At 34.7% G+C, this 18,555-nt stretch overlaps 1 protein-coding gene across 1 annotated transcript in view; it reads right to left on the bottom strand.

Moving 5' to 3' along the window:
- Positions 1-254: 254 nt before the first annotated feature.
- Positions 255-18,555, bottom strand: part of LOC115210303 (tax1-binding protein 3 homolog) — a 29,365-nt gene continuing 11,064 nt past the window's right edge. Inside the window, exons 2-4 of the mRNA XM_029778826.2 lie at positions 9,708-9,860; positions 1,955-2,032; positions 255-814 (exon numbers count right to left, since the gene is read on the bottom strand). Of these exons, the coding sequence (XP_029634686.1) occupies positions 614-814; positions 1,955-2,032; positions 9,708-9,860 (432 nt within the window). The 3' untranslated portion in view covers positions 255-613. The remainder of the gene's footprint in view (positions 815-1,954; positions 2,033-9,707; positions 9,861-18,555) is intronic.

Raw genomic sequence — 18,555 nt, 5'->3', positions numbered from 1 at the left:
TAAATTTCTATTTTTAGAAACAGTTCAAGATTCACAAACTCACAATTAAATGGTGATAAAAATATGAATGTAGTTTGTTTTTATTTTGTTATACAATATGATTATGGCACCTGATTTTCAGATAATATATTCAAGATTTCTAAGAAAAAAGGGCAAAATAACAAAGAGACACAAAAAGATTTAAACAATGAAAATATTCATATATATATATATATATATATATATATAATATATATATATATATATATATATATACACACACACACTACAGACACAAATAAAATAATAGGATTTCTTATTGAGGCATAAAGCCTAACATACAGAGCAGAAAGGAAACACGTGCTGCAATCTTCATAGCATTGAAGTTGTTCCAACAAAGAAATGGAGCCAGTTCACATACATACACACATACATTCATTTACAATTTGTGTTTATAAGTTGAAGAAAAAATAGAAAAAAATAACGGAAAAAGAATATGAGATATTTTTGTTGTGAGAAAAAAATGGTGTTGGCATCTGATAAAAATTAATCAGATGAAAATGATAATGATGTAAAGTGATGTATGTTGAAGAGAGAGCAAGAAGTGAGAGACAGAGAATGTGCAATGAGATGATTAGTACTGCCGCTGTTGATACTGTGCCTGCGGTGAATAGTCTTGTTGGTTGTATGCCTGGAACTGTGTTTGCTGCTGGCTAGGAGATTTCTGTAGTGGAGGCACACCTTTACGGTAAACTAACATATTTAGAACTGGCTTCCGTTGGATGTATTCTACAGCCTTTTTGTGTGTGGCTACAGTCATGTCATGACCATTCACCTGGAAAAAACATAGACACAAAGTTCATATATATATGGAAATTCATTACATTATTCATACACATGCACAGTTAGTAAAAAGATTGTTATTTTTCACACTTTACAAAGGAGGGGTAGGTTTATATAAACCACAGAATTTGAATGATAGTTGTAATTGTAATCAAGTAATCCAACTGAATTCTTGTCAACAGCCATACAGCACTGGTAGGCTATTGAGTTTCAGAAGTGAATCCTAGGCACTGCATACCAAACAGATCATGCTTCAGTGCAGTGTGGGAGCATGCTGCAGACACTTCCATGTTAGTTATATAAAATACACTCAATATTTTAACAGTCATGTTTCCCAGTTTATATGTAGCAAGATACTGGTTGTATCCACAGCAAAGATAGGAACTTAATCAGTGGTAATGGTTCTGTCTACTGAGAACTTCCTAAAGGTAAGAAAGAGCTAACCCTTTCACAATCAAACCAGCCAGATCTGGCCTAAATATTCTATTTGTTTTATGTCAAAACTGGCTAGATCATGCCTCTCACACCTACCCTACAATGCCTTTCTAAAAATAACAAATAACATCATCAAAATCTCAAAGTTACAAGATAATGCATGACTAATTCAAAATAATATGAATAAATAAGCATTACATTTGACAGAGTAAACTGAATGCTAAAAGATTAAATCATTGTAAGTTTTAAAAGTTAAACAAGAAATATAAATATGTGGTGAAGGAAAAACAATACAAGTCAATTACTAACATTATTTTCAATTTTTTTTTTTTTAGTAAGAGAGAGAGATAATTCTGAAAATGTTTCACTCTTAATCTGACTTCATCAACGAAACACAACTTTCACTTAATAAGTAGCTGTGAATGAATCAGTAAATAAATGTACACAACTGATAAAAAAATGTGTAATCCTGTCCTAATGTCTCATTTACAAGATTCAGTTTTAGATAAAGGAAAAGAACAGGTATTTGAATATCTCCTGATAACTGAAACATTAGTATTCTATAATCACTGTACATTAAGACCACTGTGCAATGAATGAAGCATGGTGTATCCTGAACAGTAGCCTAGTATATTTTCAATGGTATTTTCTACAGTTTAAAGAAAATTAATTTAAGTAATAAACTAAATTCACTCACCTGAAGTATTTTGTCATGAACCTGAAGCCCAGTTCGTGCAGCAGGACCATTTTCATGAATATACGTCACATATATACCCTGAAATCACAACAGGATCCTATATATTTTTACTCTCATGTACACACAATAGTGAAAATTTAAAGGAACAAAAAATTAAGGAAAAAAGCAACAGGAATTAGTTAATTTACAATGAAGAACAATAATTGAAAGATTTTTAGTTCACATTCTGCTGCATGAAAAAAAAAAAAGAGCATTTGTTCAAATTGCAATTTTAAAAAAATCAGATTATCATTACAAAAACATCTAAGGATATCTTAAATCTGAAAAAGAAGCAGAGAATTTTTGTGAATTAATTACATGGATAATTTCGGCTAATCATAGTTTCTCAATTATTTTACATATGTGTGACCTTCCAATATTATTCCAAAAACTAATATCTCAACCACACTGGGTAATGAGAACACTATCATTTCACAATGGCAACAATTAACTCAAGGGAATGCATTCGATAGTTACTCTAATAATATGCAAAATATGTCAAAATCGTTTCTTCGTCAGTCATGGGCAACCCTTTTCAAGAAGTGGACCACACAAGACGTAGCTCATTATCAGGTGGGCTGCACTACTAAAATAATTCAAGGTAATTTTTCATTGGCCATGCCATTCAAGAAGTCTTGTGGGCCACAGTTTGCCCATGGCTGTTCTACATGAGTGCTTGACTAGCTGGAAATAGCAGCCAAAAGCCCTTCAAATTACAAACATCTTGAAAAAAATGGAGAAACATTTTGCATGGCGTAATTCAGAATAGCCTATGTCTGAAAAAACAAGGTGGTCACAGTTGGAACAGCTTTAGTCATAGGTCTGCTAGATCATGGCTCACCTGGAACTAAGTAATAACAACAATCAAAATTAACTAAAGATCTGCAGAAGTTCAAAGCATGGTAGTAAAAAAAACAAAGTTGCCTGACTTAATATTTAGAAAAAAATTACACTAATACTCAGTATTGTGTTTTCTTTACAAAAAAAGGAAAAAAAAAAAAATAGCTGTGATTCACACATGAGTAATGACCTGGTAAAATGTACCATATTTTTGCTTATTGTTTTAGATGTCAATGTAATCACAAGAGAAAATAGATACCCTCTTGGCCCTCCAGCCCTTGACCAAGAACATCAAGGACAGAAGGCTACACCAGCACTAGCCTGATATTCTTTTCAACTAAGTACAATGGAGTAAGGTGAAGTGAAGCATCTTGTTTAAAGAGACAATAAACATTGCTCAGGTCAGAAATCAAATTATGAACAATAGATTACAAGCAACAGATATAAATGAATCTCTGGTAGACTGGCAGGGAAGCCAAGCTTCAGATGAATCAGATGCATAAAGTAACTAACAGCATGGACAGATGAGAACTGAAAGCCATGAGCTGCTCAGCAGGCTCGCTGAAAGAGTTTCTATTATTTAAATTATGTAATTAGTGCTGAAGGGGAAAGCTAGGGAGAAAATAGCAGCTGAGATTGGAAAGAATACAGAACTGTTAATATAATATTCTTCTTCATAGGAGAGGAACATCTCTCTCTATATAAACGGCAGTTTGTCTGTCTGCATGTCTGTGTGTCTGTTTGCTTGTACCCTCACCCTGACCACGGCTTTCAACCGATTCTGATGAAACTTGACACACACATAGCCCAATGTCATAATTCAAAACTAACGCAGCGAAAATTTTGAAAAGTTCCCCCAGTTCTGAAAAGAATCGATAAATTCGACATGGGGTCGAGAATCAGAAACACAAACCACAGACTGTCTAGGGGACGCAACTCGACCTTTTTAACTCTCAAAAAAATTAACCATAATTTTTTTTCCATCTTTTTGCTATTTTTTGGCTATAACTCTCTAAAAATGCTTTATAGTTATTTCCCTTACAAACTCGAGCAACGCCGGGCGATACTGCTAGTACTACATAAATTGTATCAAGTGTGATACTGAAATAAATATAGAAAGAGTCAACAGGAATAAACTGAGTCTGGTCTGTCAACTTTACAATGCTATCTGATAAAAAAATATCTATGAAAAGATTTGGCAGATGTATGCAGGAAAGAGTAAAATCCAGGGTTAATGTTGACATAATTATCCGGAAATGAAATTGAAAAAAAAAATAGTGCAACAGGTGTGAAAAAAAAAGGTGTAGAAAATGAATATGAAAACAAAAACGCACAGAAAGCAACAGGAAGGGGGAGGATTTCAGAAAATTCACAAGATCCAAGTTTTTCCCTCATAACTTTTAGGAAAATGGGTTTTTTTTAAATGAAATTTTATATAAATACCTTTCAAATGGCATGCATTACGGATGCCTAATGTGCCACAAACCCCTTATTTCTGTTTGGAAAAAAGTGGGGAGAAACCGGAATTATTAGAAAATGTTTTTCTTTTCTTCGAAGAATGAATTACGGTGACCTAATATGCCACAATCTTCAATCTGGGATTAATATATCCAGTGATTTTTAAGAGGTATGAAAAAGAAATTTAGTTTTAATATTATAATTTTACTTGTTTCACACACACAAACATTAACATGGTTTTTGTAAGGATTTTGTATCATTCTTTCTCTCTCCAGTTCAGACTTTATTACCACTAATTTTTATAACTTCAACATTTTCATTTATTCTTCTTTTCAAACTTGTTTGAATTTTCACTCTAATGTAATCCACACTCTAGAAAACGTATTTCTGCAAAATGTTATCTTAAAATATGGGTAAAGAAAAGTGGCTAATGCAGTTTTACTTCAAAAACTCATTTATGGGGTACCCCCCACTTTTTTCCAAACAAAAATAAGGAGTTTACGGCACATTAGGCATCCATAATGCATGTCGTTTGAAAAGTATTAATATACAATTTCATAAAAGATATCCATTTTCCTTAAAGTTATGATGGAAAAAATCAGATCTTGTGAATTTTCCGAAGTCCTCTACCTACCTCTTCAGAAAAGATTTTACCCACAAATTTCGTTATAATCGTAATGTATACCGTTTGAAAGGTATTTATATAAAATTTCATTTAAAAAAAACCATTTTCCTAAAAGTTAGGAGGGAAAAACTCGGATCTTGTTAATTTTCCAAAGCCCTCTTCACACCCACCTGTTGCTTTCTGCACATTTTTGTTTGCATATTCATTTCCTACACCTTTTTTTTTTTTTTTTTTTCGTTTCTGGGTAATAATGTCAACATTAACCAAATCCAGACTATGAGGAAACTGTATCAACAACAAATCAGTAAGAGTTTGATAAATTCAGTTTTCATGATGAGTGTAGAGTTTCAGACCTTGCCCTTTATTTGAATGTGAGGAAAAAAAAGAAATGTGGTAGTGCTACTTAAATTGTAGATAAGAAACTTGATTAAACTGTTATCAAGGAGTGTAATGCAAGAGTATGCTCAAGTTAAATTTAAAAAAAGAAAAACTATTTAAAAATTATCTGCAACTGGTAACTATATCAAACAGTACTATCTGTTTCAGAATTAGGTAATAGACAACTAAACCAACAATGTCACTCTAGGGTCTCATCCTGGTGTGTGGAGGGAAAGTGAATGGATTCAAGTAGTCAATGGCCATCCAGCAAACTTACAAATGGAACACAACTCCTTTAAGACATTGTATCCAGCATTGCTGATTCTCTTGGCAACTTCTATACCTAGTTGTCTCTCTCAAATGCTCAAGATTTACCTTTCTGCTTACCAAAGAAGAGCTAGGCAAAAGAAGCTCCTTGATAACTGTGTCAAGTTTTGACTATTTTTTTTATCATATCGTCAGAAACAACAAAAGTGTTGCCTTCAAGTGTTGCCTTTATATAAGTGGATTATATAAGTTGGAAAAAAAATGTGTTGCAAATTGATAGTAATTAATGAAGAGGTGGACAAAAAAAATTTAGTAAAATAATTAGTTCAAATTTGAAAACATCTGACCACAGAGGAGATAACAGAGAACTGAGATGTATACTGCCCTGTTCAACTCATGCCAGAATAGGAAAATAGTTAAAATAAGATGAGAGAAGTATTATTGAGTTCTTGTTTAACACTGAGTCAGCCCTGATTTTGCAGACCTATGATCAAAAGTATTGTAGCAGCCTTATTCAAATGCAGTGTACTTCAGACTACATTGTCTTATATGTCCTTGGTTACAGAGAGGCTCCCTCAATGGCTGTATCATATCACAGTTTGATGTTCGTTCCTGACTAACAAATGGAAATGACACAAATTCAGTTAAGATGTCCAAAAATAATGTGTTTTCTTTAGCGGTATGGAAACAAAAAAATGTAGCAAGGTCTGAACTTATTTACTTAACAGTTAACCACTACATAATTTTCTTTTGTGTTTGTTTAATTCATCACCATCATCTCAGCCATTCCCAAACGAGCAGATCTATGACCAAAGACAATCATGCAATAACCGTCCCATATTTTTTCCAAACAGAATTTACCCTAGACTACATTTATCAATGTGCCTTTTAAGGTCAGCAGGGTCTGGTTTAAGTGAAAATTGACTGCTATTTTCACCTTCATTGGTTTATCTGCATCTGTGGTTGGGTGGTTATGGCAAATTTTAATTTTTAACCAGCTGTCTTTGTTAAAATTGAGTAAATCAGAAGCAAAATGACAGCTATGACCTGGAATTAGTAATATTGATAAAAGTTGATGTTCAATTTAAATATTTCTAAGTCAATGTTTGAAGAAAATGTGCTAGAGACATAACAAAATGACCTAGGAGAAACCAGATTATTTCAGAAAAAGCCTATACAAAAGTTACCCAAATGACCTGAAAACAGATCTTTGTACTAACAATATAGTCAAGTCTCAATATTAAATGTAATCACAGCTAAATGTTATGGCTACTTATAGTAAATCTAATTGTACTGAAACACATACAAAGAGTAAATAGAAGACACATTGTTAAACATTGCAAGAGGAATGTGTACAGAATGCTTGCTGAGCCTCCCATAACAATAGACATACACTTTCTCTCACTATCTCTATCTTAATCAAATTCCAGTACAACTAGTTTGAGAAGTAGCTAAAACCAGAATCTAAACAGTCCAATTTTTATGACAATGATACAATTATATATGCATGTTGGAAAAAAAAATCATCAAAATCATTACCATCATAAATAGCTTAAGTTCCATTATCTATTGTCATGATCTTGCTTAAGCACAGGACAGCCAGACCAATCTAACCTATATAATCAAAAGTATTCAAGCTATTACATCCATATGCCCCAGACTACGTTATCCATTTTTTTTTAATGACAATAGCATGTAGTTTGAGAGAGATTTGGATATTGTCTATAGCAGGTCAAACAACCATGTACTATATGCCAAAAAATCTTGTATATGTTGAATGCAACATAAACTTTTGGGTGTAATCTAAAATAATCTTACAAAATTTAAATTTTAATATAGTTTAATACAAATTTTACTTTTACAGTTCGAACAACAAATTTGCTCAAATCCCAAAGCTTACTCTACAGCTTTCATTCACATTGACCACTCCCTTTTCTAATTTTTACTTGCCTGTCTAACTTTTACTGTCATGACAATATTGCTATAGCAATAGTAATTTATAAGAAATGAAGGAGATATTTTCTATATATAGCAAGAAAAACTCAAAGCTCTTTCACATTTCATTATTTTATACTTTTCAATTTCTGTTGTAAATGTTTAAAAGTTATTAAATGTTTTAAAATTTGTTCACTATTTTCAATCTTTCTTATAACTATTTAAAATTTTCTTCACTGTTTCACTTTCCTTCCACATTTTCCTATTTTATAAGCGTCATCTTTAAAGGTTACATTGTTTATATAAACCAAAAATACACATGCCACATGAACTAGGAGAAAAGCACTTGAGAAGAGATTTAGTGTTTCTCCTATTATCCTCAATAATCAATCCTTGTGTCACTTCATGCATAGCTAAATCCAGTAAAAGAGACCTTGAGAGCATCCCCCAGAGGGAGCCATATCAACTTGCCTCAACAACAAAAATACTCAAGTGTTACTCATATCAAGAAAATCCACTGCACACACCCTCTTCAACTAGAGCCCTCAAAATCATTCCAAATTGCCGGGCCTCACTGTCACTGAGAATTTCTTTTGATGAAAGCATGTCCTTAGCATAGTAAATATCACATCTCAAAAACTAGCCTTTCTCTTCAGAGCCAGATATGAAACCTTAAATACCAATCCTCTAAAAGCTAACATACCAAGAACATACCTAACTACTAAGGTTAAAACATTGCACTGAACTCCAGGATTTAACCTTCACATTCTCAAAACAAAAGGTAAACATCCCTTTAATATCTAAATAAAACCAACAACAACCAAACCATTTGACAGTTCTGTTGACTAACAATCTTACTACATTCTTTTGTGGAACCCATTGACCTGAAGATAACACACCTAAACATACACATTTAATTACAAAGCTATACGTGCATGAATAAATTCTAACCATTAGCACTTCCCTAAATCTAATCAATAAAAATTCTCCATACTATCTTACATACAACCTAACATGCAGCCTAATTATCATTCAATAGAACTCAGCTTACTCTAGAACATTTTAAGACTACATAAAGCCAAGATGAACTTAAATGATTTACAGTTCAATATTGGCTTAGCTGGGCAAAACTTTGAAATCATAGTTAATACTATTCTTGTTAAAGAATAATATGTAAAATATATATATATGCAGAAGAAGGGGTACAAGTGTGTGCTGTATATATGTGTGTATACTTATGGTGTTATTGTTGTTAATATTGTTATTATTAGTATTGTTGTTGTTATCCTCATCATCATTATTATTATATCATATTATCTATATATTGATACACTAAGGCCAAATGAGTTATGCTGTCATGTGGTTACTTGAAGGGAGAAGAAGAGATAAAAGTGTTAATGACGTGAGGTAGGTGGGAAAGGAATAGTTACTACATGGTTAAAAAGTTAGTTGAAGGAAGTTATATAGAGAAAGAGTGTTAGAAATACAATGTTTAGCAGAGGTAAGATATTTGGTGGTATATTTAAAGAAATACAGATAGAGAGATGAGGGCAGTTATATTAAAAGTCAGGCAGATAAAGAGAAAGAGAGTAATGATGCTATGCCAGTCAATGTGGTTAGTGGAAGTGAGAGGTGAACAGAAAGAGAGAAATGATAAGGATGTGGAAAGGGGAATTACATAGTTAAAAGGTTTGAAGTAAGAGGTAGATAGAAAAAGAGAGAGAGAAATGTAAAGTGTTTAGCGGAGGGAAATTTTAAACATCATATATTATTGTGACTGACAAGAAAATAACATTTTAATATTCAATTTTTACATCTATCTGTTGATCTCAATTACAGCTTTACCCAGAAGAACTGGAAGGTTTTCTTAAATGAAAATAATGCAGAATATACAATTTTTATGATTCTTTCAACTTCCAGCCATCTAATAGTAATCAGAGAGGGCCTGTACATCAACCACATCAATATTACCAATGTGAGAGGGTCTGTATATCAGTCACATTAATCTCAGAAATCTAGGAGGGTCTGTACATCAGCCATATTAATCTCAACAGTTTAGGGTGAAACATGCAAAGGGCATGGTCACTGCCCCATCTTTTCTGACAGTTTTACAGAAAAAGAAAGACAACTATAACAACTAATGATTACAGAAACCCAATGAATACAAAAAATTGAAAGTATACATCACCTGGAGACTGAAATGATACTCACTTTGTCTGGATAGCCCTGAGGGCTCTTTGTGTTGTCTTGATCAATTCCCCCTCCGATACGAAAACCACATCGATATTTCTGTTTGCCATCTGTACCAACAACAGGGTTTCCATGGTCATCTCGTTCTGGTTCTTTATGGAGGACAATTGGAATCTAGAATAACATATTGAAAAATAAAAGATAATAGTTTAGGAGTGTGACAAAAGACTACATCTAAGATCGTGTGTTGAAAGTGAAGCAACTGAACTTTAGTAAAGTTATTTAAAACAAAGATATGCTGTTATATTTACTTTTGTTTTACCTTTAATGATATTATACTATAAAGTAAGAACCAATCAAGAACCAAAGAAAAATTTCATTAATTATTCCCATATAGTGTTGAGTCACAAAATATTTGAACATACAGGGTGGGGAAGCAAAACTTGGAATATTTTGGAAGCCTTATTTTTCATATATTCCTGAGCATAAATATTAAAATATTGTTTCTATTTCAGGGAGGAGGTATATAGAGTTAATTTAAGCAGAAGTTCTAGTCATACAATCTAGCATGTCCACTTAAGAAGCCAAGAGATAATGCATTACAGATTTGCTTTGTGCCAGGGTTGCACTATTAGTCATATTGCTCAGAATGTTGGGGCCTCTGTGAGCACTGTCTACAACATTAAGAACTGAATGCTGGATATGGGAGGCATCAAGAAAAAGCAAGGAAGTGGAGGAATAAATATCAAACGGGAAAATGCATTTCTTAAATCTCTAAAAGCCAAAATTTTGAAAGACCCAACAACATCCATGAGAAAACTGTCAATGGACATGAAAGTTGATCCAAAGACCATCAGAAACACCAAAATAGTGTTGCAATACCTGAAGCACAATGGACAAATCGTCAAAATCTTTACAGATGAAAAAATCTTTACTGTTGATGATGTTTTAAAATGTTGCAATGATCAATATATTGCTAAGTCACCTTATGAAGTAAAGGGCGTCTTTAGGACCAAGCCCCCAGTTCAAGTCATGATACTGGGAGTCGTTTTTTGAAATTCTTGAAATTTCCCAAAGAATTTTTCAGGTGAGAACTTGCACTGATAATTTTTCTTATTCTTTGAACAAAGTTTATACTGAAATCATTTTGTGTTTAACTAAAAAAAGCATAAGTTTGAAGAAATTGAAAAAATAAAATTGCTTGAACTGAAATTTCATACGAGTTTAATTTAAAAATACATAAATTTTAAGAAATTGTTACTCTTACTACGATATTCTACTTTAGAATTAATTATTGCGAATATCAAAATGAATCACTACCGAAAAAGAGAATTGAAGCAATCATTGCTGAATTTCCAATCTGATTCATCTAATGCTAAACACAAGAGAATTGCTAACAAAGTTTCGCAGCTCAAGGGAGGTCTTGCAAAGTCTTTGACACCCACATTGGATGATCTAGGACAGGTCAACTGTCAACCAGTGCAGCCAGTTCTAGCAAAGTTTGATCCCAAAATTTATGGAAATCAGAGACATGACTTCACATCAAGCTGGTATACTGGTCGTCCATGGTTAGAGTATTCTCTTTCAAAGAAAGCCTTGCTTTGTTTGTCGGCACTTTAATACTTCTGCTCAAGCTGATACTTGTTTTATTAAAAATGGATATTCTAATTGGCATCATGCAAAAGAAAAAAACAAAGGTTTAAATAAGCACACAAACTCTGCATCCCATATCCAAGCTATGGTAACATGGAAGGAATGCCATCAGCGTTTATCCACAACAATATCTATGTCTTCAATCTTGCAAAATGATCAATTGAGCAAAAACCATTATTATATCAGTTACATTGTTGATATTGTTCATTTTTTTTTGTGCAAACAAATTGCCTTTTCGGGGAAACAGAAATGAAGCTTTTCAGGATCTTTAGTCGGAAGATGACATGCAGCCTTGTTGACTTTTTATGAAATTATTCCAGTACCCATTAGAGAAAGACTCAAAGCTAATGGAATGTTACAGCATGATTCCAAAAAATGTGGCCTACACCTAGGGAGCAATGCAAAACGAAATCATCGAATTGTTGAGAAGACACACTGTCAACCTCGTGGTCGATGAAATAAAATGTTCCGATGTTCCTTATTTTACGATGAAATGTGATGGAACGCGTGATTTGAGTAATACTGAAAATCTTGCAATTGTTATTAAGTACTTGAAAAACGGCAGGGTTCTGGAAAAGTTAGTTGCGATGCCAACTACTCAACATTATGATGCTGAAATATTGGCCAACTTGATAATTAAGGAATTAACCAATCTTTGCATTGACCCAAAGCGTATGTTGTCACAATGCTATGATGGTGCTCCTGTGATATCTAGCAAAATAGGTGGCGTTCAAAGAAAGATTCAGAATCAACTTGAGAAATATATACCCTATGTTCATTGTCTTAATCATCAGTTGCATCTTGTCGTGGTTAACACAATAAAGTGGATTCTGGAGTTAGCTACGTTCGTTGACGCTGTTAATATTCTTCATAATTTTATTAAACGGCCAGAGATAGCTAGCCTCTGCAAAAGACTGAAGTTGCCACATCTTATGGAGCATAGGTGGTCAGGTCATTTCACTGCCATTGCTTCTGTAATAGAAAATCACTCCAAAATTGTTGGTTTGCTAACCGAATGCACAGATTCATCAGATTCAAAAATGTGTATAGAGGCAACTGGAATTTTACATTAAGTTTGTTCCCCAAGGTTTGTTTTTCTAGCCCTTGTTCTTAGCAAATTTCTGCATATAATTAGACCAGTAGATAAACAACTTCAGAGTCACAAATGTGATATATACCGTGGCCTTGAGCTTCTTAAGATTGCCAAGAGTGAAATAACCAAACTGAGAAACTCTTTAAAATTTGATGAGATTCTAAAACAAATGAGTCAATTTAATGTTATTGAGGAACACATGCATCGAAAAGCCTGCAGGTCCCGACGTTTTTCAGATTATGTTGTTAAAGCCCTGGTACTATCACAAGATGACTGGCTAACCCTTCATCACAAAATTTATTTTGCGATCATCAACGAAAGCTTGGGAGAGCTAGATAATAGATTTTCAGAGCAAAACAATAGTATATATTCTTCCTTGGCAAGACTACTACCAATGCCCGAGACATTTTTGGATTTTGATGCTTTAAAACCTTTGAGCAATTCAGTTAATTGCGATATATCAGCCTTACTTTGTGAACTTACTGTAGCTAAAGTATATATGATGACACTGCTTGATATTTTTAGATCTTTACGTATTGTACAGGATGCCTTTCCAAATGTTTATCTTTTGTATGGTGCAGCATTAACATTTGGATCTAGCACAGCTACATGTGAATCATTGTTTTCGACGCTAACTCAAATTATGACACCCTTTCAACAAAATATGAAGCACCAGCAAAAATCAAACCTCATGATACTTGCTTCCCTAAATAAATACAAATCAAGTATATACAAGGATGATTTTCTTAAATTTTTTTGCCTTGTATTGTGTCAGGTCACGGCCAACCTTCCGCCAACCCATTGGCATTATTCCACCATATTTATCCTGGTGGACTAATCCATCCGTTCTACCTTCTGGGTGTTCTATTTCCACACAACAGAGACATAATCAAATTTTATAAACAGTATGGTTTTTAGAGTTCTGTTCAGCAGGTGTAATAGAAAAGACCCTAAGGAAAAAAGCCCCTCAAACAACACCCCGCCATTGTTAAACTATGAAAGTGTTTCGTTTTCTTTTACAACCACAGTTTGTTTTTGTTTATTTGAAATTATATAGATGAAATGTTTAAAGATTTGGCTGTTATCTCTAGCATGTGGGAAGACCTATGTGCTTGTTGAATATCATTTTAAAAAATATTGGAGTCGATACATTCGACTAAAAATTCTTTGAGATGATGCCCCAGTTTAATGACTGCAACAAGTAAAATGAAAATAAAAATGAAATATATCAGAAGTTTTGACCAGGCTAGGTGCCATGAAATGTGAAGAAAAAAAAACCGAAAAATATAAGCATGGGGCTTTTGTCCCCTTTCACACTTTAAGTCAGGGCTTTTGTCCATACACCTGTTCAGCACCTCCAGTTGCAATTGGCTGGCTACGTAGCTAGCCCTTCCTAATGCCAACCATTCCAAGAGTGTAGTGGTAAAACATATCGCTAGCATGGGTGCCTTTTACCAGGATATTTTTCTTGTCAACAAAATGATTATCTGAATTATGTATAAAGCAGACGAATAGAGATCCAACAATGAACACAAGTAAGATTTGTAGATTTTGCAACACAAAACTTTAAAGTATATCTATGAATAAATTTGGCGGATGTATGCTTTTTTTTTTAACAAGGGAGATGGAGAATAATGAGTGTGTATTAAGATCATATATAAAACAGTGGATAATGACTCACAGATCCATGACAGTAAAAGAGTAGAACAGTGACTGACTTAGAAGAAAGAAGCAGATAGTGAACAATATAGCAAGATGTGTGGGGAAAAGCTAACAATAAGTATACTGGAAGGTTTTACTAATTCTTTCTAGGTCACAAAAACAAAACTGGGAATTTTTTAAAACATTCTTACCAGTTTCAGTCATCTGACTGGTCATGCTGGGGCATCACTTTCAAGAGTGTAGATGGTTATATCACCCAGCTACTTGATTGATATATTTTGTTCAAAGAAAGATGCAAAGTAAAACAGGTCTAGGCAAAAACATAAAGGATGTAACTAAATAGCACAATGTTATTTACTGATACTCCACTAATTCTGCTGTCCACTATAAAGATGAATCAGGATGCCTTTGGGAGAAAGAAGTTCGAAATAATATGGTTTCAAATAAGCCCTCAATGACAATGAAAATGAAGTGGTGAGAAAGTATCACTAAAACAGAATGGTGAACAATGAGAATGAATGACTCTAACAGAGGTCAATCAACAGTGAATAGAGGGCCCAAATGTAAGGACAGGCAGGACATGATGTGTAGAGTAGTTAAAGATATTAAGCCATTAAACTGCTAGATCAACGATGAAATTACAGACATTGTACATAAGAGACAGCTGCACAAATAAAAGAACAGACAGAAGACAATAGAATATGAAACTCAACCAGCCAAGGCCAGGCCTTAAGGTGTTAATGCAATCACTAAAGTTTCGTGAACAATGAAGAGAGATTCAGTCATAAAACTGTAGTAAGGTGTAAGTATAGTCTGTACGCTTAGGTTAGTAACATAAGGACCCATTGTGTTGTAGATAGGGAAGATAACATTTCATAAAGTGATTAACAATAGTATAACAAGTTAAGATAATATACTTCACTTTGACAGCATGCAAGCTTTGTGTGCATGTATGAAGGTATGTGCATATATATATATACATTTATGTGTAAATATATATACACATACATTTATGCGTGTGTGTATATATATATATATATATATATATATATACACACATTTATGTATGTATGCATATATATATATATATATACACACATTTATGTATGTATGCATATATATATATATATATACACATTTATGTATGTATGCATATATATATATATTGTGGCACTCAGTCGGTTATGATGACGAGGGTTCCAGTTGATCAACGGAACAGCCCATTCATGAAATTAATGTGTAAGGAGCTGAGCACTCCAAACACACATGTACCCTTAACATAGTTCTCAGGGAAATTCAGTGTGACACAGTGTATGACAAGGCTAGCCCTTTGAAATACAGCTACAAGAGAAACAGGAAGAAAGAATGAGAGAAAGTTGTGGTGAAAGAGTACAGCAAGGTTTGCATCACCACCCTGCCTGCCGAAGCCTTGTGGAGCTTTAGGTGTTTTCGCTCAATAAACACAACGCCCAGTCTGGGAATCAAAACTGCGATCCCACAACCGCGAGTCCGCTTCCCTAACCACTGAGCCATTGTGCCTCTACATACCAAGCGTGATCATTGCCAGTGCCGGTGGCACGTGAAAAACAACATTCAAGTGTGGTCATTGCCAGTGCCGCTGGAGTGGCTCCCGTGCAGGTGGCATGTAAAAAAACACCTTTTGTGCATGGTTGTTGCTAGTACTGCCTGACTGGCCCTCGTGCCAGTGGCACGTAAAAGCACCCACTACACTCTTGGAGTGGTTGGTATTAGGAAGGACATCCAGCTGTAGAAACTTTGCCAGATGAGATTGGAGCCTGGTGCAGCCTTCTGGCTCGCCAGTCCTCAGTCAAACTGTCCAACCCATGCCAGCATGGAAAGTGAATCTTAAACGAAGACGACAATGATGATGATATATATAAGGCAAAGAAGAAAATGGAGAAGATAATTAATTAACAAACATTAATTGGATCTATTTATTGATTACAATCATATATATATATATAAACTAGCAGAATTGCCCGGCGATGCTCGGGGCTGATTTGCTTGAAAGTACTGTTAATGATTGCACTGAATTATGATGATTATTCAGGCAAATATTGATATAAGTTTACGGTGGGAGATAAGGACTTAACGATCAAACGTGTGCCATTGCATTGTTTTGGGGGAACCAAATTTCTAATGAGCATTATAGGGGCACCAACTTTAAGTTTGAGAATGTGTGGTGGTAGTCCGGGGGGCTCAAAGGAATTGAGTACCTCTATTGGATAGTTGATGACGTCCTCTGGGTCAGGAGTTGTATCGATAGACTTATATACATAGACATCCCCAGGAATGAGTTTTAGCATTTCATCATTAATATGGTGAACAGTTTTATTCCTCGGGGCCAGAATAGCCGTTTGGCCAATCCAATCCATATTCTGATAATTAGCTTGTAGATCTGGGAACACTGCATCTCTGAGATCAGAAGGTGTTTTAACAATGGTACAAATGGAATCGATGGCAATATTACCATTTTCATCCCCTGGTATTTTACCTTCGCCAAGTGCAAGGAGGGTGTGAGAAAATGCTGCTGATGTGATATTACGTCGCATATGAGCACGCATATTGGTGTGAAGTTTGAGAGTCTTCACCAGTGGCCACAATGTGGATGACTTAAGACACGCACTTACTGCATCAGCTCTAGTCCCTTTGGGAATAACGGGAAGTGTTTGTCGGAAGTCCCCTGAAAGAAGAAGTGTTATGCCTCCCATGGGAGCTGGAGAATGTTTGATATCTCTGAGAGATCTATCTAGTGCCTCAAGAGCATCTCTGTGGGCCATCGTGCATTCATCCCAAACGATAAGCTTGCATCGTCTGAAGACTTCTGCCTGATCGAAGCTGTTACTGATGTTGCAAGTTGGTGTCTCAGTCTTCACTAAGTCAAGCGGAAGCTTGAAAGTGGAGTGAGCTGTCCTGCCGCCTGGCAACAAAGTAGCCGCAATTCCAGATGATGCCACAGCTAGGGCAATGCCTTGTGTTCGCCTAATCTCAGCCAATATTAATTTGTTGACAAAAGTTTTCCCAGTGCCCCCAGGAGCGTCCTGGAAAAAAATCCCCCCAGCTTTGGCCTGGACTGAATTAACAACGGAGTTGTAAGCAAACTTCTGTTCTGGAAGGAGCTTTGGCTCATTGTCGGCTATGTACTCAGCAAGCTCGTCAACATTAAAACATGTCTCACGCAGCAAATGTGAAGACAGAGTGTTTGTGCCTTCCCGGTTTGTTGAAGGTAGGCCATAGACCGGCAAGGCACTACCGCCCATATCATGTACAGTATCTTCGAACGTAGTTTGTTACCACACAACTACACCTGCTCCTATGTATATGTGTGTGCGTGTGTGTGTATGGGTAGATATATTATGCATGTATATATGTGTATATATATATATATGTGTACATATTACATGTACATCTCTCTCTCTCTATATATATATATATACATATATACATCTACACATAAAATACAAAATACAAAGTTATATCTTGATATCGCTAGTGATAACAATACTCAAAATATATAACAGACTGGAATTATAGGCCCGTCTCTTGCAATTTCGATCAATTGGATCTTGTCCTCCCTCTTGTATAGAAGTGTACGGCTGCAGCGAAATTAATTTTTGGACTTTCTTCTATCGAAGGCATTTTAACGAAAATGCTTCCGTAAAGACGGTGAAAATATTGTCAATTTCCCCAAACAGGGACACAATTCAATTTTGAAACAATAACCAAAGCCCCTTCTCCGAAAGGGGGGGGGGTTACAGTTTACAATTATTTAACAAATGCAACACAACAACGTTTCCCTGACGAGGAACCAACAAACGTGATTACAATAGTCAAACAGTAATAATAATAACAACAAACCTTTTTAATTTATCCCCATTTATGTGAAACCACTTATTCAAGTACAAGTCATTGATGCAATTTTATACGAATTGCTAATACACACACACACACATAATAAGGGTGAAAAATTGAATATTAATTTGATTAATATGAATTGAAAAGCAGTGGTGTAGCAAATAAGACCATAGCGGATCTTCCTCTAGCAAAAAGGATGACCAGTATTAATGGCTCATCCCTGTTATATAAATACTTTCACTTTAATTGTTGCACACTTGCAAAGAGAAAGGAGGAGAAAGTGTAGTGGTAATGGAAGGAGTGAAGCACTTGAAGTGAGAGAGGCAAATCGTAAAATATTGAGTTTTCTCGAATTTTTGCTTAATTGGGGGTCAAATTGAAAAAACTTTACATGCCATGACCCAACGGAATCTACTTGGAAAAATCATAGGTAAATTCCAATTGAAGAAATTCTATATTGTACAATTGTATAAAAAACGAACGATTTGGGAGGCAGAGAAAATCTGCCTTTTATCATAAGAGATAAGTAAATTAAATGAATAAGAATAAATGAGTGAATAATACTATACTCTTACAGCTGTTTCT

This window comes from Octopus sinensis, linkage group LG4 (genome assembly GCF_006345805.1).
Source record: "Octopus sinensis linkage group LG4, ASM634580v1, whole genome shotgun sequence".
Classification (NCBI taxonomy): Eukaryota; Metazoa; Mollusca; class Cephalopoda; order Octopoda; family Octopodidae; genus Octopus; species Octopus sinensis.
The sequence above is the reverse complement of the archived record's forward strand: the minus strand, read 5'-3'. Positions and strand labels throughout refer to the sequence as shown.